Source organism: Manduca sexta, chromosome 9 (genome assembly GCF_014839805.1).
Source record: "Manduca sexta isolate Smith_Timp_Sample1 chromosome 9, JHU_Msex_v1.0, whole genome shotgun sequence".
NCBI lineage: Eukaryota > Metazoa > Arthropoda > Insecta > Lepidoptera > Sphingidae > Manduca > Manduca sexta.
In genome coordinates, this window is record NC_051123.1 from 12,729,877 (window position 1) to 12,751,786 (window position 21,910).

The following is a 21,910-nucleotide window of genomic DNA, read 5'->3' on the forward strand; positions in this document are numbered from 1 at the left end:
TAAGATTCAACATTTATTAAATTTGTACAATTTTACACATAACACCAATATTGCGTCTGCTATAACTTCTTACAAATCAATAGTGCGCTGAAATATGTGGCGGCAGCGATTGTCATTCGATTTACAAATTTAATCTGACCTGACAGAAGTATATAATGGCTAGCATCAACTATGCTTTAGTCGAATCGTATCAATTCGCCCGACATACATTTCTCACATCGACTACGTTCGCAGAGTCGAATCGTATCAATTCCCCGATATACATTTCTCACATCGACTACGCATGCAGAGTCGAATTGTATCAATCCCCCGCTATTCATTTACTATAAAACTGTGTCCATTATCCGCCATTTTCAATAAACGATCCCAATAGTTCTATTCGTTCTATCAAAAATTCACAAATCAGAACATTTTTTGACTTGCCTACAACTAAATTAATTTGATTGGTTCATTCTCGGAATCAATTTGAAGATAGAGATTGAGATTGTGTATTGAAAACGGTTGTAGGACAGCACTGCAGCACGCTGTTCCGAATAACCGCACATGCAATATAAATGCGATTCGATTCGGCAGGTTTCGATTCTGCTCTAATCGACGCCAGCCTTAAACATGTTCTCGATGCTTCCCAATGAGTCGAATAGATACAAAGTGCATGCGGACATGTAGAACTTACCGAGCGACAGTCGCTTATTGCAAATAACTGGATCTGTGCTCAGGGCGTAAAGAGGTTTTTACATTAAGAGGTCGTTACCGCGATTATTATGGTAAGTGCGTTTAGTTATTAAACCTAACCTACAACAATCTAATGATAGTTGCCTAAAAAAATATTTTAAATTCAATTCTAATTTTTATAAGCCTGATCCTATAAACGATGCACAGATCAGGGCCAACGTAAACCTCGAAAACCACAGGATATAAAAATCAATAGAACATAATATCACAAGTGTACAACCTTCATAAAAAATCTGCAACAAAAATATTTAGAATTATATTTGGACCACGGATATTTTCATAAATAATATAAAAAATTATATGGTACGGTAATACGAGATTTAATACATAATTTACAGCATAATATACACGTTGAATATTTTTATAAATATACATAATTGCACTTGCAAATATTTTTAAAGCAGTAATAAAAACTCTCCAAACTGACAGCGAGCAAGTTATACAGAAAAAAAAAACTACAATATAGAATAAAAATTTAAAACCCAAATATATGTTTTTTTTTTTGTTTTATCCTGACTTGTACACATTAAGGCGCTTCCACATTCTACGTTCTAGCCATTAATGTGCGTGGAATTCGTGTTTCTTACTCAAAACCCCGTGTGAGCAGTAAAATACGATATCTCTTCCATAAAATCTTGTTGCTGATATCGAGTCATGCGAATAATTTATAAATCTCAACATTATTCTCAATTATCTATATACTAAAGTATATTTTACAATACAGTCATGTGGAATTTAATTTTGAACCGCGGCTATATGTTCTATTTACTTAAAATGCTGAAGTATAGAGTATGGAATCATGTAATGAAAACGTACTTTCTACATTTAACTATATTAAAACTATGATAATACTTGTGAAAAATCCTCTGTATCTGATTGCACATATACTACCACATCTAGAATCGAAAAAAAATGAGAATACACATTTTTACTGTAAATAATGACAAACACTATTGAGTAACGTCACAAAATAAGTTTTAACCGTCAATTTTATAATCACGTGGTATAGCACAAGTCAATTGTATTCTTTATATGGTATAGCACAAGTCAATTGTATACTCAGGAAAACTCTACTGCAGGGATGGCAAACCAATGGCACGCGAACATGCCAAAAACATAGTTGGGTCATAAAAAAGTCGCCAAAAAGGGGCACTTGGATGAATAAAACCGGTCTTGGATTGCATGTTACAGGCCATATTTTTTTGTTATAAATAATGGCACCTCAACATGGGTGCCGTAATGGTGGTGCAAAGGGTGCCCGTGCACCCCCCTGTCCGGAACAAATTACCATAAAAATAACTGAATGACGATGGTAACTATCGACCACAGAGATTTTATTATGGTTTGTCATATGCAAATACCCGCGCGATTTCTATTTGAAAAAAAAAATGTTCATGTAATATTATGTAGTACGTACTTATAGTGTAGATGCAGATGCTTCTCCCTAAAAGTGATATTGGCGGCCATGCACGCTAACCATTAAAAGTTCGCCATCCCTGCCTTACTCGGTACCACAAAATCACTTGTCACAGCCTATAATTACACAACTATTACATTTATGAATATCTATTTTAAAACTATTGGAATTATGGAAAATCATATTGATAATTGTTACAATAATACAATTAAACAAATAGTCATTTGAAACACATTTTTTGCTATTGATTCACAAAAAATATAAATTAAACAAACATAAGGTTTTTTAGTCTCCATTTTGATGTCATCGTACGTCGTATGACAATTAAGGACGTCATGGGACGTCGATATAAAAAACACACGAAAGGAACTCAAAAAAGCGCTTTATCAACTAATAATTCTTATGAAACATGCACGAAACGGTACTATAATATAGCCTTTACTAGGGTGAGAAGAAATTACAATCCAATTAATGCAGACGTAGTTGATAGATGAGCCTTATGATTTGCGTGTTTTCTATTTAGGGTAAAATAACCAAGATTGGCACAAAACCAGCCTTAAACTATAATAATAATAAGATTTGAAGGATCCGAACTAAACTTGTATTATTCTTTTCTATAGTTTTAAATTGTTATTAAAAATAATCTGATACTGGTAATCTAATTATAGTTAGAAATGTAACATATTTTTGAGAGTGCCAACATTTGGTTTGTTTACCCTAGTTTCATATTTTTTAACAAAGAAAATAACTATTGAAATACTTGGCTATTATCGCAGTCAATAAAGGGATTCGAGATTTATTAATTAATATTCCTAGGTTCGATGGTAATAAATTTATATAATAAATTTTGAAATATTGTTGTTATATTAAATGGCAAACATTTTTAAGTATACAAAGCTGGCATAATAGGGTAGTTGTTTCTTTTAATATCTAACATTAACGTCTTTCAAAATCAAGAGCACGAATTTTCAAAAAACACTCAAAATAACTTAGCTTCTAAAATGAGAAAAATATAGCGAGAATACAATGCACACCCACTCTAGCCCATTGGAAGAATTGAATTTTTTCCAATTGGATTATTTTTCAATAGCTTATACCATTTTCATTTTCACACGATTTCTTCGCTACAGTTTTTGCTGTTACATGCAAAATCAAACACAACAAACTACTCTATTCTGCGGACCATAGACACATCCTATAATCGTCAGTATATTTGGACTATAACGTATCAAGGCGTATCCTCTGCCAGGATAAAAAAACTCACCATCACAACCAAACAGAAACCGATTCCATTTGTCAAATAAACTGAAACCCAAATCAAAAGGGTCCTTAAAGTGTTAGTAATACGGACTACGAGTGGCGTAGTGATCTATGTTTATACGAGCTACGGTAAGCATGGCGTTGTTACAATTTGCAAGTAAATGGACGCAACACTTGTACTGTCTTGTGTGCGGCTCTGGCTACAAGTCCTTAAAGCCGTGATGTTAAGGAAGGTTTATGTTACTATGGTAATATTATGCCGGGTACATACCAAGCGAACGTTTCGCCGATCCGAACCGCATGCTTGCTCGCTTTCGGTCAATCTTCGCTTACAGCTGATTCACATGGATTATACTAACCGTTTATTACGCCTTAATAGTAACAATAAACCAATCAAAATCTGTAAGCATTTCAAATTCATTTTATTGATTGGTCTATTTGTGCTATAGATCCAAAAGTAGCGGTTAAAATCGTGTATTGAAATCGACTGTAATCTGCACCTGGAATAAGGTGTTGCGTTCCATATTACCGTGTGTAAGCTCGTTATAAAGGGTTGGCGTTTTGCTAAGCGGCGGCGGCCATCTTGTTCATCATTGTTGTGTACGCGAGCCCAAGCGCCCACGATACTTCATGCCCGTTCACTTTTTTAAACAGCTGTTGAAGAAAATAACATAGTGTATTTTAGCTAAGTAGTGTAGCCAGTTAGAAAAAAATTTGAACGAATTCACATTTTAAAATATTTTCATACCTTTTTTTATCGAATGAAACTATAAAGGTTTTAATTAATTTTAGACGAAGACAAAAATTTTTTCTTAAAATTTTAACTTAATTTTTTTTTTTTAGAAAGGAAAAAATTCACTCGTAAGTTTTTTTACACACGAGATAAAAAAATAGATAACGTACGGATATGGGCTGGTTGTCGGGGATCTTGTAGCCGTCGCTGAGCAGCGTGACGGCGTACACGAGGTCGGCGCAGGCCCAGGGCTGCTCCACGTTGGAGGCGGAGCAGGCGCGCGCCGCCGCCGCGCGGTACGCGCCCGCCGACACCGTGCCGCCCTGCATCACGTCTGCAACGCACACGCACTACTACATACTAACTACAACTATTTGCGGAAATAATATCGACTTCAAAAACCAACTTAGTGGCTACACTACACCTGACGGTAAATGAAATGAGATGGAGTATTAACAGAGTTGTAACTCGTCGGATATACGCCATGGTGAGCTTTACCTAAGTAAGGTGGGAATTAACAGAACGGATACCATCCATCGACAGTTGGGAAACAAGAGCATGTCTTAAGTCGTGGCTTGTGGCAGGTTGAAGTATATTTTCAAATAAATATTTACTTAAAAACTTATTTTTGAACTTTGCAATACTATTTTTTTACTATTTTTTTATAAAAAAAGCGGCGATAGCCTAGTTTGGTGTGGAACGGACTGCCAAGACGAATTTCCACAGGTTCAAATCCCAAGGGCACACACTTCTGATTTTTCTAAAATCATGTGTGTATTCTTTGTGAATTTATCATTCGCTTTAACGGTGAAGGAAAACATCGTGAGGAAACCTGCACATCTTAGCAGTTCTCTAAAGGAATTTCGAAGGTGTGTGAAGTCTACCAATCCGCACTAGGCCAGCGTGGTGGTCTAAGGCCTAATCCCTCTCAGTAGTGGAGGAGGCCCGTGCTCAGTAGTGGGCAAGTATATAATACAGGGCTGATATTATTTTAATACTATTTTGACAGCACTTCACTTATCATCAGTTTCCTTGATGTTATCGTGCTATATAAAGATGGTAGCAGTATCATCAGTCCTACCGATCATGCCGGCGTCAGCGGCGATGTCGTAGAAGAAGCTCATGGCGGCGACGTTCCCGCGCGGCGGCTGCTGCGGCTCCCAGTCCATGGCGCCGAGCACGTACTGGCGCACCGCGGCGTGGCACAGCTGCAGCGCCGCCGCGCGCTTCATGCCGCTGCGACGCGCCGCGCCGCTGCCACGACATACTTTATTTATTACCATTTACTTCAAAAATTAAATGTTCTCAATAATCTTTATTACTAAAAAAAATATCATGCAAAAAAATAATTCGAAAATCTATAATATTATAAAGAGGAAAAGTTTAACTTTGTTTGTTTGTAGGAGTTAATCTCTTAAACTAACTGATTTAGAAAATTCTTTCAACAATAGGAAGCTACATTGCTCTTGAATGATATAGACTACTTTTTATGCTACCAGGATATAAAAATTAAAACTCAGTGGACGAGGTAACAGCCAGTTAAATAGTAGACGTACATTACTATGTACGCCTTACTAGGCGTGACGTCACCAGACATACGAGGCGAGCGTAAGAAAGAGATAGCGATATATTCCCTCTACACACCCACTCTTTCACACAGCAATATTTAAAATGCCCATATTTTTTTTCAAACAAGTTTAATGAACATAATAATATATTGTTTGCACGGGAAATAGCTATTAATTCCTCTAATCTCAGAAACAACTGTACGATTATGTTGAATTCACCAGAATTACTATCCACCATCACGCCGCCAAGACGTAGATGATATAATTTACTTTGAACCGAATCCCTAGCGTTAATGAGGTCCATATCTAACAATGTACAACCAGGTCTCAAACTACTAAGTACTAGGACACCATACCTGACGAAGTACTCCTTGTTGGCATACGTCCACGAACAATGTACAACCATATCTCAAACTACTAAGTACTAGGACACCATACCTGACGAAGTACTCCTTGTTGGCATACGTCCACGAACAATGTACAACCATATCTCAAACTACTAAGTACTAGGACACCATACCTGACGAAGTAATCCTTGTTGGCATACGTCCACGAACAATGTACAACCATATCTCAAACTACTAAGTACTAGGACACCATACCTGACGAAGTACTCCTTGTTGGCATACGTCCACGAACAATGTACAACCATATCTCAAACTACTAAGTACTAGGACACCATACCTGACGAAGTAATCCTTGTTGGCATACGTCCACGAACAATGTACAACCATATCTCAAACTACTAAGTACTAGGACACCATACCTGACGAAGTACTCCTTGTTGGCATACGTCCACGAACAATGTACAACCATATCTCAAACTACTAAGTACTAGGACACCATACCTGACGAAGTAATCCTTGTTGGCATACGTCCACGAACAATGTACAACCATATCTCAAACTACTAAGTACTAGGACACCATACCTGACGAAGTACTCCTTGTTGGCATACGTCCACGAACAATGTACAACCATATCTCAAACTACTAAGTACTAGGACACCATACCTGACGAAGTACTCCTTGTTGGCATACGTCCACGAACAATGTACAACCATATCTCAAACTACTAAGTACTAGGACACCATACCTGACGAAGTACTCCTTGTTGGCGTACGTCCACGGCTCGCGCTGTATGATCGGCTCAACGCACACGGACGTGAACTCGCGCGTGTCGTTACCGCCAGCCTCTTGCAGGAACACGCCGTAGCGAGCGGCGTTCAAACCTAGACCTAAATAACTGGAAATAAAATGCATATTTGTAGAAACGTGACTTCTATCTTTTTATGATAGCCTGGTAGATAGAGGCCACATTTCACAAGAGGTATTACCTATTGCAATATCAGGTGTAATTTAGGAACTCTGATACTGAACAAGAAAATCTAACCACTGTAATTGACCCGGATATCGAACCTAAGACCTTAACGTGACAATCGCGCTACATATGAAACTCAACAATATCAAATGCTGTGAAGTAGTTTCTTAATTAAACTATATAAGAATCTACAAAATGATTTCCATGTCCCATTAACATCATGTGCGGAATGATCCAACCCAAAACTGCTTAAATCATATTGATTTCATTGTCGATAATGATCTGTGTTTTTAGGCAACAAACACTAATTACAAATTTACAATATCTCTCAAATAGATTATGAAGATCAGATCTTGGAAGCTCGATGAGCACATTTCCTCTTGCTAAAAAAATTAATTTTCCATATAGAATTCTGCTGATAATGAATTGCTATGGTAACCATGATTTGACTCCACCTAGGACATTTTTTTTTTATTTTGCTTATCATTTTCCCAACCCACCTGTGCGTATACAGGGTGATGTTGTTACCAGCCGGCACCACATACTGGTCGGCTGCAGGGTACAGCTTCGCGTCTCTGTCGTTCAGCTCGAACGTGATTTGCGTCGACCCCCCGCCGAGGTCCAGCGCGGCCATCGTCTCGCCGTCCATCAGATCTGAAAATATTATTTTATCAGCTCTATGGTAAAAAAAAATATCTCGTGAATCGGGTCTATGTGGATGTAATTCTACTTACCATCAGCAATGAAGTCGCTGTAGCGTTTACGAGAAAATAGCTTGCCTTTTCAGGGGTGGGTAGTAATGTGTTAAGCCATTTCGAAAACTGCTAAGTTACATAATAGATGGATGAGACGCCAATTGACGGGTATGATTAGCCGAAGATAAGCCAAAACGATCTAACCCACAGTAAGGTCGAAAATGAGCGGAGTACGCCAAATTAGGTCTAGTCTATAATGTCTATATTTTCCATCAGTAAAAACATCGCATTTACGTCCAATTATTCTCCATTAATATTTGTTAATGTATTTATTCAGTTTAACTAGAAATTTTAATTAGGCACCGACTCCAAAATTAGTTTCCAGTATATACCTGTTATGTGAAATTATTTTTTGGTTTTGAGTGGTTTTTGAAGGCGGTTTAATTTTTTGTTAAAATTATTTTTATTATTCTATTCAAAATCATAATACTTAAATATACTACTATAATATAATACTATAATAAAAAAATATAATACTTAAATATAAATACATAAATATAATTACTCACTGTGCAACAAGTTGATTGTGTACCAGATGAATATTCCCTCGTCGGAGCCGTCCATGATCTTGACGCTGTTGGGACCCACATCATAGCCCAATCTGAGGAAAACAATAACGTTCAATCACAAAAAATATATATTATTGAGTATATAAATTTAGTATTATTATCGATCCTTTTTACCCCTTATGACTCTTGCCTTAGTAATCTCATCTCGTCATTTAGTTTTATTAAAAAAGCTATATATTTTTTGTTTTTATTGCTTTGAATAAAGAAACGAGCTTGCCGTTCGCTTGGTGGTAAGCGATTTGACCGCCCATAAACAGTAGAAACACAATCCAACGACTTGAATTACAAAGTATTGTTTGGTATTCTACTGCGCTTGCCATCCTGAGACATGAGATGTTATTCTTATTTTATCTAGTAGTTACACTGACTACAATGTCCTTCAAACCGGAACAGTGACTACACACCGCTGTTTGGTAGCAGAAAGAGACTTTGCGGTGGTACCTACCCAGGTGGAATCTTTCATATAACCTACCACCAGTAAGGAGCAGTAGTAGAACTACCTACCTATCTCAATATACTCACTTGGACACAGCTAGCTGCACTTCATCGATCAGCTGTTGTGCCTTCTCAGCGGGCAGTAGACGGAGGCCAGCGGTGGCGCGCACTATGATCGGAGTGTCTTTCCTCTTCTCGGGCGGCGTGAGGAACTCCGCCCTCTTTATTAACTGCACTATTGTGTCCGCGCCCTGGACACATTACCTTAATTTACTTCGCTGGCTTCAATACAAAGGAGCGTCATACACAAATTTCATTTTTTTTTTTGCTTGCTGTTGCGGTACATTGGTAGAAACAAAAACCCTATATTTATACACATATGAATTCATTAATATTATATACATAAAGATCCGATAGACGCTTTTGACATCTAAGACACCGGGAGGCCAACTACCCGCATTCTTGTCCGTTTTGGGAGCGCCCCATTGGAGTAGATGAGCGACCAGCCTTCCCCTTGCTCACCCCGCAACCCTCAAAAAAGTCTTTTACGACCAGCAGGGGATACCGTGGTGGAATTCTTAAATGTCCCCAATCAACACGCACTAGTAACTCTTGCGCACCCCGTAGTCATGAAGGTGTGACCTTATTTAAATATTTGAGAGCCATTCTAAGATAACATTATTGAGATCATAATTATAACAATAATAAAGTAAATACACTTGCACAAACACATCATGCATTCATTTGACATTTCTGTCATGTTTGCGAAGTGTACCGTTCACCTTGTTTAGGTAAATATATGAAGTCAGTCTAGTCTAAAGCTTCCCAATTTTTTTTCTCATCTCTCAATATCTCAAGGGATCTCTAGTAAAAATTTTGCTGATTCTGTTGGTACTTTTTTTTGGGCTTCGTAGAGAAAATGCATTGCAGCCACCGCCTAGCCATCGCGAGGGGCGTCAGAACAGTTATGTTGGGGTCATCGTGCCTTACGAGCCCTGTCAATATTATTTGCCTACATTGATAGGTAAAGTCAAGCTAAAATTTTAGTTCTTTTCTACCAAACCAGATAAATTTTCTTGGTCCTCCCCGCCTACGAATTGTCGACCCCATTTTTGGTCACGCCAATGTGAGCCAATTACAATATCTCATTGTAAAATCGCAGCATCCATCGTCAAAGCCCTTATCTTGACATATGTACAGTTCCTCACATTCAATTGTTTTCAAAAAACATAACACAAAGGGTGTTTTACCTTAGCGGGATCATTTGCAAACGATGACAACCCTGGCTTAGATTCCTCGAAGTATTCATCCACAAGGTCCAATTTGGCTTGGCTAAATACTGAAAAACAGTTAAATAAAAAAAATATAATTAATTATGTCGTTTTTTTTTCAGTTTAATTTCAACAGTGTAGCGCCATTTTTTGTGGGACTTTTTATAAATTTTTGGGGCTTAAATTTCGACTAAAACCTTTGAGAACGTAATCAGCCTGATCAGAACGCGGTACATGCTGCAATAAAAAAAGTTATAGCAGCTCCACGCTTACCCACTGGTGTGGTATCAAACTCTTCCAAAAAGGCAAAAACAACAAAGATACTATTTGTTTTGTCTCATGAATCACCAACACAGTATACTACTCAAATAAGTATATTAAAATCACAATAATAAAGTTCAATTTCGATAAAAAAAAATACACTCACCTGTAAAAGGCACCCTGAATTTGTACGCGAGCACTCTGGACCCAGACGAACCGGCGTCTATGATCACTGCGTAGTGGTACACGCTCTCGTACCCGAGGCTCTTCGCTATACCGTCCAGCCATTGCGACTGGCCTGCAAACAACCCTATACCGAACAACCAACGCACATATAGTTCCAATAATTGCATACTTAATAGCATTTTCAAAGTCGTGGATCCAGTAATGGACACTTTTTTTATTTAGTAAATTAACCTATACAGACTGTGTAATATAAATAAATGCAACACTTAACAGTTTTTTTAACAAATCAAAGTTTTTTACTAATATTTATTTAGAAAAAAATATTATTAATTTAATAAGACACGTTCACTCCGTCATTGGACCGAATCGAGAAAACCATTTATTAGAATAGGATTTGATTGCGTTATCTCTGAACAAACAGAAAGACTCGCACTCGTAAACAGACTTGTGCCATAATGATATGGACAAATTGCATAATTTTATATATAGTTCTGTCGAGTATGTCTGTCTGTGGCATGAGTGTGTGTGTTTTACATAATATCGACACATTAAACATAATTATAGCAAAGAGGTAAGTATAAAACGAATATATGAGTTTATTTTTGGTTTTTAATAATCAAGAGTGTTTATAAAGGTTTGGCCATTTGGAGAGGATGAATGACAGGAAACTGACAAAGAGGATATATAAGGCGAATGTGGATGGAAGAGCCTTCATATCAGATATCTGAGTTTCTTAGTAAAGGCCAGATCAAAAGTACCTTGAACCGAATGCATTAAAATATTGACGAGGGTGGAGGATGCGAAGTATGACAGAATCGTGCAATATGGCAATTCATAGTCTGCCTGCCCCTATGGGATAGAGGCGAGATACTATGTATATAAGAGTTTTTACGTCTCAATATTAATTGTTAAACGAGGATAATTTTTTTTTGTGACACAATAACTAATAATAAGATTGTCAGTGAATTGAACTTGTTTTTAACGTGCTATGAATACCACTGTCGACCGCAGACCGCATTAGTAATCCAAACATGTCCAGACACGGTTTTTTTATTCGACAGAATTTCTATCTAAAATAATTGATATCTACGGTTGAAAGGCTAATGATTTAAATGATATTTTTCTTGCGAAAAATTTTAATACATAGTTAAAATGAGCATATATGTTTTTTAACTTAGTCAAAATTTATCAAAAAAAATAGCGTTTAAGAACAGCAGTGCAGTTCACTCTTGCACGTTACTAATAAAAAAAAAGAAAAAAGATTAAAACTAAAAAAATCGTAATATTAGACTCCCAAACTGTGGGTACCCTTAAGCCAACTACTTGTTTGACCTATCTTATCGTTTATTACGTATGAATATGACCTTTACGTATCATCCGTTTTCCGTCCATATTTCAAACTTGGCTTAGGAAGGCAAAATTACCTAGATGCTACATATCCTGTAAAAAATAAGGTAATATACTTTTTACTTATTTGGGACTAGAGTGGAACACTGAATACCCTCCTTAAACAGCTCCCTAGAGTAACCTTACATATTGTATAAAAATATATTTTTATTTATTTATAATCTGTTTGCCTAATACCAAATACTTTTACTAATCTAATTTTGACTAAAATATTCAGGTATTACACTTGCAAATTAATACTGTATTTAACTCTGAAGAAAGAAAATATATGTAATACCTATTTCGATAAAACGTAAAAGAGAAATATAAGTTACATTATAATTTATTCAAGCGATTTCAACACTAATATTTCAAAGATAAACTAATTTCTTACAATACGAAGATTTGAAAACATAATACATACAAATTCAATACATCGTAATCGGGTTGAAACTACATTTTATTTCCTGAGTGTAATTTAAATATTAACAGTTTCAACAGTGTTTCTAAATTATTAATCATTTTCCAAGGATACGTATTAAATTTTCGACTTTATCGATATTAACTACAGGGCTACATCTAATTACACAAACCTGCTATTAAAACAGGTAATGTACGCATTACCGTAGGCGTTGTGACATTCATTTTTCTTGGCGCACAAATTAATCGATACGTAACTGTCTGGAAGCAATATCGATACACGATCACTTCACTTGAAAATTAAACGTTACATTTAAAAAAATGAAATGGAACGTTAGAATTCTATTTTTAAATTTCAGACTTCATAGTCATTGTGCTATGTGAACACCGAAAGCGAATGGCGAATTGTTATTAACTCGTGTAAGGCACGGGCACAATGGAACTGTGGTGGTTAAATAAGCACTGTCTTCTTGAATTATGCATACAATGAATGTACTCATAAACTCAAGTCGTTATATGTACACGATTACAGCATAAATATTCTCAACATTAACCCAATTCGCTTTTTTATTTTAAAAGCATCCATAGAACTTCCAGGTGGGGGGCGACATATTTTTCATATTTTACGAATTTTGAAATAATGGTATTAATTAAATTTATTTTTTTATTAATCCACGTTATTATTCTATTCACTAGACTGCCCTTTCTTTATCCTCTTACATCCATCCCATGGTTGTCTGGACGATATTGTCTCGTGCGATAAGACTAGGGTTGCCACCTTTTTTTTGGGCAAATAAAGTACATCGGTAAATTGAAGGTAGAAGAAAAAGTACATGGTGTCAAAATAAAGTACAAATTATTTATACTTTATTATTTTGCTCCTAAACATAAATTAAATTTAGGAACTTTTAACAAGTAAAATTATTATTTCACATCCAAACACGAATTATTTTGTTCGTCTAGTCATTTGGTATTTTACATCACAAAATTTGAACTCTCTCTGTGAGTGCTGACGTAATATAATAAAAATGAAATTAAAGCATACAATTTTAAAAAATATGTCACCAGACTTATCAAATACTTGCTGCCATTTTTATACCATTACTTACCGTTGTTTTACGCAAAAAAAATTACGAAAAATCTTAGAGGAATCATATCATGGTAAATAAAGTATTTTCACGTACTTTATTGTTCTCATAAAGTATAGAGTACAATTACCCGAAATAACGTACAATACTTTATTATAAAGTACGGGTGGCAACCCTAGATAAGACCGTAATTTTTACTTATTTTTTTTATTCTCATATTTTTTATTTGAAATTGATTTACTTGTATCAAAAAAAGAGTGAATAAATAAATTTATAAATGATATGTAGCTGTTTTCAGTAACTTTGTTAACATATTTTATAGTCTTAAAAATATCTAATTATATAAGAAAAATACTAAGAGTTAAATAAATTACCAAGATTTAATAACATAAAAATAATCGGGGATTGACCATTGATTTAAGTTCTTGTGCAAAAACCATACAATGTAAAACACACCAGGCTAAGAATAAAGTTAAATAAAAATATATTTCTATTTCAAAATTAATTATAATTGTTTTAACTTTCTTATGATACTAAGATTTTTACAGCATTGATAAACTTCAGTTTGAGAAACAGTACAAGACATTAATTAATTATGTTTACGATGCCGCGCAAACAATAGATAAATATCTCAAAGCGATAATATAACACGGGAAACGTTTTTGCCGTTATAAAAATCATTAATTTATCGATAACAAATTAAATCAGTTAAATATATAGGTAGCCTTGGTTTTATACTTCTAAATAAATTTTAACACTCAGATTGTAACCGGTATGTAAATGGCAATAAGGCCCACATTAAATCTATGGGGTCTTCCATTAACCACGTGAAGCTCGAAAAAGGGGGAGGGGGGAGGAAAATAAACACGAAATATCACGGGGGGGGGGAGTTAATGAGATATCACGTATTTATTTTTCGTTGATCGCGGGATCACTACATAGTATAAAACAAAGTCGCTTTCTCTGTCCCTTTGTATGCTTAAATCTTTAAAACTACGCAACGGATTTTGATGCGTTTTTTTAATAGATAGAGTGATTCAAGAGGAAGGTTTATATGTATAATAACATCCATTAAATAGTGGAGAAATATTGCACCCGTGCGAAGCCGGGGCGGGTCGCTAGTTTAATATAAACATTTCAATATACTTTGTCCTAAAAATACACGTGATTTTGGTTAGGGGGAGAGTGGTAGTCTAAAACCTCACCACACGTCACCAGAGGGGGGAAGGGGTTAAAAAGTCACTAAAAACATCACGTGATTAATGGATGTCCCCTAACTATCTGTAAGTATTATAAAATCAAAGTCCCCCAAAAGTTGTCTTCCTATGTGTGGTCAATTTTCTCAAAATCTACTGAACGGATTTTTGTACGAGTTTAATTAAAAGATAGTGCAATTCTTGAAGAAGGTTTAGGTTAATAGTACATTGCGGTTTTATGTAAATTGAATGAAATATAACGACTACTATTGAAGAGGTCGTGCGGTTGTAAAAAATCTCGGGATTTACGCGGGAAAAACTTTGTGACACACTGCCTTCCACGCGGGCGAAGCCGCGGGACAACTAGTAGGCAGCAAAATAACTGACTAAATGTGTTTTACACTGTCTACCCCTGAAAAGTGCAAAGCGCGTGATTTGTCGTGTTTGTGTTTAATAATTAGATTCGCGGTTGTGGCGCATCTGATAAATTGGCTGGGAAATAACAAACCATTACAATTACTGAGTTTTTTGTGTCTAAATCAGATAACATTAAGAGAAACGCTGCGTCATATAATTTATATTTGCGGTTATATACTATTCATATATGAGTTTGAACCAAAACATTTTTTATAAACGAAATCCCTTGCGATACTTCAGTGTCTTAATTTTTATTTAAACTCTCAAGTGTTAAGCAATCCAAATACTACAAAACCCATTTTCTTATCTAACTAAAATACTTGCATAAGATTGAGTGGCATCATGACATCTATTAGGGGCCTATCCGTCTGCAATTACGGGCGTTCTAATCGAAGCGCAGTTTTGATAACCGTATAGTATAGGGGATTTTTTTACTGTCTTACTCTTACTATACAAACACATGTTTGCCTTCTCAAACGTGTTACCTTTTGAACATATATTTATTCTGCCAACGACTAGATATTTTGTACCACCGCGTACCGTGTACACAGCTTGCCGGCAAAGTTCACAAACAATTGTTCGCGACTGAGCACTGGCTGCCGCACGTACACAAGCGTAATTCATTATTGTGAAATTAAACTTTTACGATTTCAATTGGAGGTATGTTTTTCAATTTGTTTCAATGTTCAGCGTAAAATAGGGACATGTTTACACTTGTTATAAGACAAGTAGAAAATATATTGTAATATATTGTATAAGAGGCTTATTTAACAGAATATTGTATGGAATTCTATTATCTGTACCAAGTGCAGGTTGAGGCAATTTAAAATTAAATGCACAAGGTGTTGCATGCCACGGCGCGTTTTGAGTTAACCAATACAGACAAAGCGCGTTAAGTACTTCTGTGCCATCGTTTGAACTAAATAAAATATTATAAACTCTATTCAAGTTCAGTTTAGAGTTGAAAGTGAAAATGGTCTTTAAATTTACCAATGTTTTTGATCCTACTGCACGCTATATTTATATAAAATTTATAGCGTTCTTTTAATTTCAATCGCGCAAATAAAAAACATTAGAGATCTTCAAATTAGTATTTACAGAATAATAGAAGCGAAAAATATTTTACATAATAAAGCTTTGTTGTCAAAATATATTTTTGGTTAATAATTTCTGTAATACCCTAATAAACATATGGTTCAGTTTCCTCAATTGATCTCTGTAAAATTAAGTTTTGAGATGAGGTCATGAAACATACCACGATAAAACATGATAGTCCTATGCAGTGGCGACATATAAAATTTTCCGAAAGGGAAACCCGACGCAACATATAGGTACTTATATGCATGGATGCGGTCTGCAAATCGTTCTAATGATAATAAGATTTTACATAAAGAGAAGTCGACAGAAATCTATCTATATGGACCCTTCGCCACTGGTCCAATGTCTAAAGCCTTACCAATAAACATTTCTAATCAGTTATTATTATAATCAATATTTAATCTCTGATCCATAAGAGATTTCGTAAGAAATACAACAATGATTTGCCAAAACACTTAATGACGAAACGTATTATTGATAATGAGGAAATAATTTATAAAATTACTCACCTAAGAAATATGTGACGATTAGTGCTAAGACAATGAGAATAATAAATACTTTCTTCAACCTCCGCGGTTGCTTTATAGTCCTACTTCTTATGTTAACATGAGATGAAGAGTTATCATCTTTTAACTGCAACAAAAACATCACAAATTAGTTACATAAACATATAAATATTTTTCTGATTCAAATTTAAAGCAAAAAAAAAGAATTAAATGTTAGAGATGAATTCATAATAAATTATAGTTTGGTAATCGTATAATTGTATTCTTAATTTTATATTATGCCAATATACATTTATACAAATATTAGTCAATAATATACCTAAATATTTAACCTTTTATTATGTAGGAGAAGTAAAAATAGTTCCTAAACCCTGTTACAAAATAACAGGTTGTTACTTTATACTATACAGTGCCCATTAAGATTTGTTACCATTTGTGTCTTTATTGTACCAAAGTAGTTAATCATGTGTTATCTCTTTCCTTCTAAGAATGTTGTATGTAAGACTAGAGAGAAGCTTGTAACAAAGTAACATCACCACAGAATGGAACGGACTGTAACTGTAAAGGACTGTAATAGCAGATCTCTTTCTTCCTTATGAAAATGTCATAAACAACAATATTATACAAGCTTATGAAAGTGTGTAAAGGAACTTTTGGCCATGTAGATCTGGAACTGTTTTTTCTTTTTTTTTTTGTAACAGTTACCATTTGTATTTTTTTATCTGTTATATTTAACTGTTACTATAAAATGCCTCACTCCTAGTGTGAAGTCATTTATAAATGGAAACCTTTAGTCTTTCTACTCTTTACTAAAATCGAATGAGTGGTACATACAATTATTTAACTATGTCTTGTAGGTAATTTTTATGCTTCATAAATAATGCAACATTATAAATAAATAATAAACAGCCAATCACAGCTGTGTACACAAAAAACATTGATAGCAATTCTAATAAAATTACAATTTACCTTATACATTATAAACATTTTGTGCAGCTGCAGAAATAATAAAAACTTTGGCAAAAATGTATATATATAGTATTCTTATAAATTTATTTATTATATTTAACCAATTATAAGAACAGCTAAGAATATATAATGATAGTTTGTGTTTTTAACTCATGTATATTGCAAGTTACAGACTAATGGGCTGTGGTAACAAAAATCACTGAAATGCAAAATCTAACACCCAAGTAATGTTTTTGGGTGGCTGATTACCAACATATATATTTAATAAAAATTAAGATTAAGGATTCACACAAAATAAGTCTTTCTTTCCACTCTTCCAATAGTAATACAAATTATTCTAGGCATTAGTTATCTAAGCCTTCTGAATGACTTCCAATCACACTAACAACCATCATACATTTCATATTATTGGTGAAAGTAAAATGTTACATCAAAACCTGAACTTTTAGTTTCATACTTCATATGTAGATGAGAGGTATTTATTTTTTTATAATATTATGATAAACAATTATATTATATTACACATATCAGTTACTGTGGGACCATTTTGATGTCTACTCTCTGTAAGTTTGTGATCAATCAAGTCCATTACCAAATTTGTTTTTGAAAAAAAAATTAATTGGCACACTTTATATTTACTTACTATTATTATTACTTGATATTGGCGAAATCACTGATAGATAAACAGAGGAAGCTATAATATACTGTAGTATATTCTTTTAAAATTAAATTAAATGAAATAAATTATTTGAACCTGTAAAATTTTATACATTATTTAGATTTCATCAATATTAACTCTACCAGCAGTTTGGAAAAGAAGTTCTTACCAAAGAAGAATGAATAAGAAACTCCTGTGTTTTTCTGGTACATTTACATATCTTTATGTAATTAAACTTATGGTTAATGTTATTGAATCTGTTTACTAATTAGAAAAGTATATAATCAATTATAAAAACAAAGTGCTCTTTACTATATAATAAATTAAGTCAGTACTTCAAAGAAAATAAAGAACTTACGGCAAACCATTAAAATATTTTGTTACTTGTCTTTTATATTCTGCTTTTTAATACCGGCTACTATTATCAACAATATAAAACACCATTCATGCATTTCGCACACGATTTATTTACGTGGATAATATCACTATAGAGTTTATTCCGATTACTTCACGGCAAAATTAGCATTAAAATAATCCTAAGGCATTGAAAATTCTATACACAATCACACTATAGATAAGCGAAGGTTCTTGCGGTTTTTTATATTTACGACAATATTACATATACGATTTCAAGATGCTATTTATAAAAAAAGAAACTAAACATTCAATATAAAATCATACCTCTAAATATCTGTACGTGCTGAACTTTCCCATTGTTAATAAATATAAACATCACAACTAGCGTATTATGATATAATACTGATTTTATTTCGAATACTGTAAACGTAGCGCATTTTAAATAAATTAATACAAAAACTAAACAACCAACCAGGCGAACCACTGTAATAAAACTTCATAATGACAAGAAATGTCAATGTCATAAACAATAGACAATTTTTGTCTAAAGCAACTTTGAGAATCGACTAATTGGTCATACAATAGAACATTATCTTTTCAATATAATTATCCTAACAAAAAATTGAAAACTGCACCTTTTTTCTGTTTCGATACAGTAAAGTATCGACCTTCATATGCGTCTGTGTCAACTATACCACTCATATATTGAAATACTTAAATTAAAGCGTTAAAACGTATTTTTCTTATACAACTACAATATGTTATATCGAAGCACATTTACTTTATTTTTTGGAAATAAATTAAATCTCGTTTTTATTACACCCAAAGGCCAAATTTATAAAAAATATACATTTTACCTACCTAATTTTTCATTCTTAGTTTTTTTTAGATTACTGTAGCGCCTCTGGCGGGATAAATTCACAGTTCTCTGTTATTATCTATTATCATAAATTTGACACTTCACACGAGCAGAATATGTACAAACTGTTATCAACACCTGGCGAAAATTTAAATGAATATACTTAGTATCTAAATCAATAACTGGCCCTTCCCAGACAGTAATCCATTAGGTACTTTGATCGTATTTACTATTCAGTATTTAGGATAAAATAACCAAACTATAGTACTTATTGGTAATTTGTTCCAAGGACACAGGAAGCTAATAAAGTTGTAAGTTAGTCTGTATTTACTTTTTTTGTAACTGTTAAATATTATTCAACCGCTATAATAGATATTACATCATTTTGCGCAATACAAAAATATGAATATACATGTACTCACCTTTCTTTGCCTTACGGACATTTTTATTGTTTTCCTTATTTATATTATGAATACCGTTAATACACCACTAAATGCGGTAACTAGAGCACTAAACACGATCAATAAAAACACGCCGCAATATCAGTTCCTATTTTATTAATCAAAGACGTCACTCATAACAATGATTGTTCACTCACGTGTGTATTACGCGAGTGTAATATAAATAATGAGTTGAATGATGCTAAGGAAGTTGAGGTTATTATCTTAGTAACAACTAAGCGGCATTTCTTGGACCGTGTCGGCAGCCGAACTGTTCTGCGGCCCGCGATGATGACTTGCATGAGTGGTTTTATTTTATCAGCTGTATGAACGACAATCAACAAATCGAGGTCAAGTCTGAGTACTGTCGAGAATTGAATGAATACATAATCTCAACGCAGTGAATCTGCTGAATGGGGTGCCAAAATAGGTGTACCTATAGTTGTGTGTGTTCCCCTATTCCCTAGGTATTTTATTAATCAAGATCTAACAACGTTTTTATATAGGTACCCACTTACCTTGTTTCCTGTAGGTGTTTATAGTTTTTATTTTGCTACACCTACGTAGCTAGGATTGTAAGTATAAATCTATATAATTTAGGAAATGGTAATATACACGCGAAGTTCATGGTATTTAGGGGGTAATTTCTGGATATGAGTTTACGCACATGGGGCAGGTGTTGAGAGGGGATAGCTGCTTTTCTTCTTGGATTTTGTATACTTACCTATTACGTAAAGTACCGCTGTACCAGCCGTTTCAATGGTATACGGTCCCTCTTATCCCACACACTAATCTTAACCAGGTACCAAAAGGTTACTTTGCCCTAAAGGGCGGAAGACCCCCGAAAAATTTCGATATAGGGTCCCTCTATAGCAAGCTCTGCCAATAATACTTCATATTGTGGTTATAATTATTTTTATTAAACTACTGGAACTTCTTGGTTTTGGACGACCAACAGCTCATCCACTCCGAGACCATAAAGGCTGCAAAGGCTTTGGATTTGAGAGAATTTAAATAAAACATAAAAACCGTTAATTACTTTTATTTCAATACGTAAATGTCTATTTAAAAAATATACATATTTTTGCTTCCCTTTTCCCCTGTTGTGCCTAAAGTCCGCCGCTCATGTATCTAACACTACTTACACACCTGAATTATCTTAATAATATCCTTGAGGAATGTAGGTAGAAAATTAATTTCAATCCTTTATGATCCCGGGGTTTCGGAGATAACCCCGAAATTAAGATACCCCATATTATTTTTTTTCTTTTGTTAAAACAATGAGACTCAAATTATAATCTACAAATTAATCATACTATAACTTTCAATAACATAAAATTAAAATCGAAAACGTCAGTCGGAAATCAGCTGATGTAATACGCGCACATCACGCCGTTATACTCGAAAAGGTAGGCAGGTGTACAACTAGGGTATCCGCTTTTCGAAAACTATGTTCCATCTCATGATGTGATAGGGGGCTATCGCTATATCGGCACAAATTCCAGACTCCGGATTGATACTAAGAAAAAAATAGGTTTGAATATCAAGTTAGGCAGTTGCCCGGCATGGGAGCGAAAAAATACTTCCATGTGCGTTCCACGCTTTTATACAGCCAATTAATTTTAACACGAAACTATTGTACTTCTAGTAAAATTATTAAGTTAGTTACTATTTTTTTATATTTAGAATCGTCCAATAATCGTTACACAGCAAAAAATTATATGTAATTATCTAATATAGCAATATCATTTTTATTATCAAACCTTTATAATGCCATTCATTACGTTTCCATTATATACGCTTGCCAACACAACTGAAATCAGTTCCAGTATAACAGGATGAGCTCCAAAAATGTCAAAGGATAAAAGCGCATCCTGCTTTAATTCTTTTCTTTTATATCTGAAGTTCTAGGGATAAGAACATTTCGTTTTAAAATGACTTTAATTTTTATTTCCCGAAAATTCTTTCAATACCCTAGACCTCTTGTTTGGTATAAAATTATCTGCAAAT

At 34.2% G+C, this 21,910-nt stretch overlaps 2 protein-coding genes across 7 annotated transcripts in view; one reads left to right on the forward strand and one right to left on the reverse strand.

The window, feature by feature from the left end:
* Positions 1-20,171, reverse strand: LOC115446836 (ectonucleoside triphosphate diphosphohydrolase 5). Of its 4 annotated transcripts, none has more exons than XM_030173639.2 (11): positions 19,883-20,171; positions 16,621-16,744; positions 10,487-10,618; positions 10,039-10,127; positions 8,876-9,039; positions 8,294-8,385; positions 7,530-7,683; positions 6,805-6,954; positions 5,224-5,396; positions 4,313-4,476; positions 1-4,063 (listed from the first exon to the last, which is right to left on the reverse strand). In XM_030173639.2, exons 1-11 carry the CDS (start codon positions 19,901-19,903, stop codon positions 3,974-3,976), a joined length of 1,353 nt encoding a protein of 450 aa, XP_030029499.1. In that variant the 5' UTR covers positions 19,904-20,171; the 3' UTR covers positions 1-3,973. The 4 variants fall into 4 exon arrangements, with proteins under 4 accessions (XP_030029499.1, XP_030029497.1, XP_030029498.1 ...); XM_030173637.2 differs by having other exon boundaries at positions 10,487-10,630; XM_030173638.2 differs by lacking the exon at positions 19,883-20,171 and adding an exon at positions 18,926-19,091.
* Positions 15,531-21,910, forward strand: part of LOC115446839 (protein lethal(2)k10201) — a 13,766-nt gene continuing 7,386 nt past the window's right edge. Inside the window, exon 1 of one of the 3 annotated variants that reach the window (XM_030173643.2) lies at positions 15,531-15,673. The gene's annotated coding sequence lies outside the window, so the exon portion shown is untranslated. Of the gene's footprint in view, positions 15,674-19,547; positions 19,772-21,910 lie in introns of those variants that run through there. The other 2 variants (XM_030173642.2, XM_037436635.1) reach the window with 2 other exon arrangements.

What these genes read in the sequence shown, in the direction of transcription:
- LOC115446836 (XM_030173636.2), bottom strand. Translation starts at nt 18,958, where the DNA reads ATGGGAAAGTTCAGCACGTACAGATATTTAGAG. An exon ending in GCACGTACAGATATTTAGAG is followed by an intron (nt 16,745 to 18,925) that starts GTATGATTTTAT and finishes TTTTTGTTGCAG; the next exon opens with TTAAAAGATGATAACTCTTC. An exon ending in GTGCAGCTAGCTGTGTCCAA is followed by an intron (nt 8,386 to 8,875) that starts GTGAGTATATTG and finishes TGTTTTCCTCAG; the next exon opens with ATTGGGCTATGATGTGGGTC.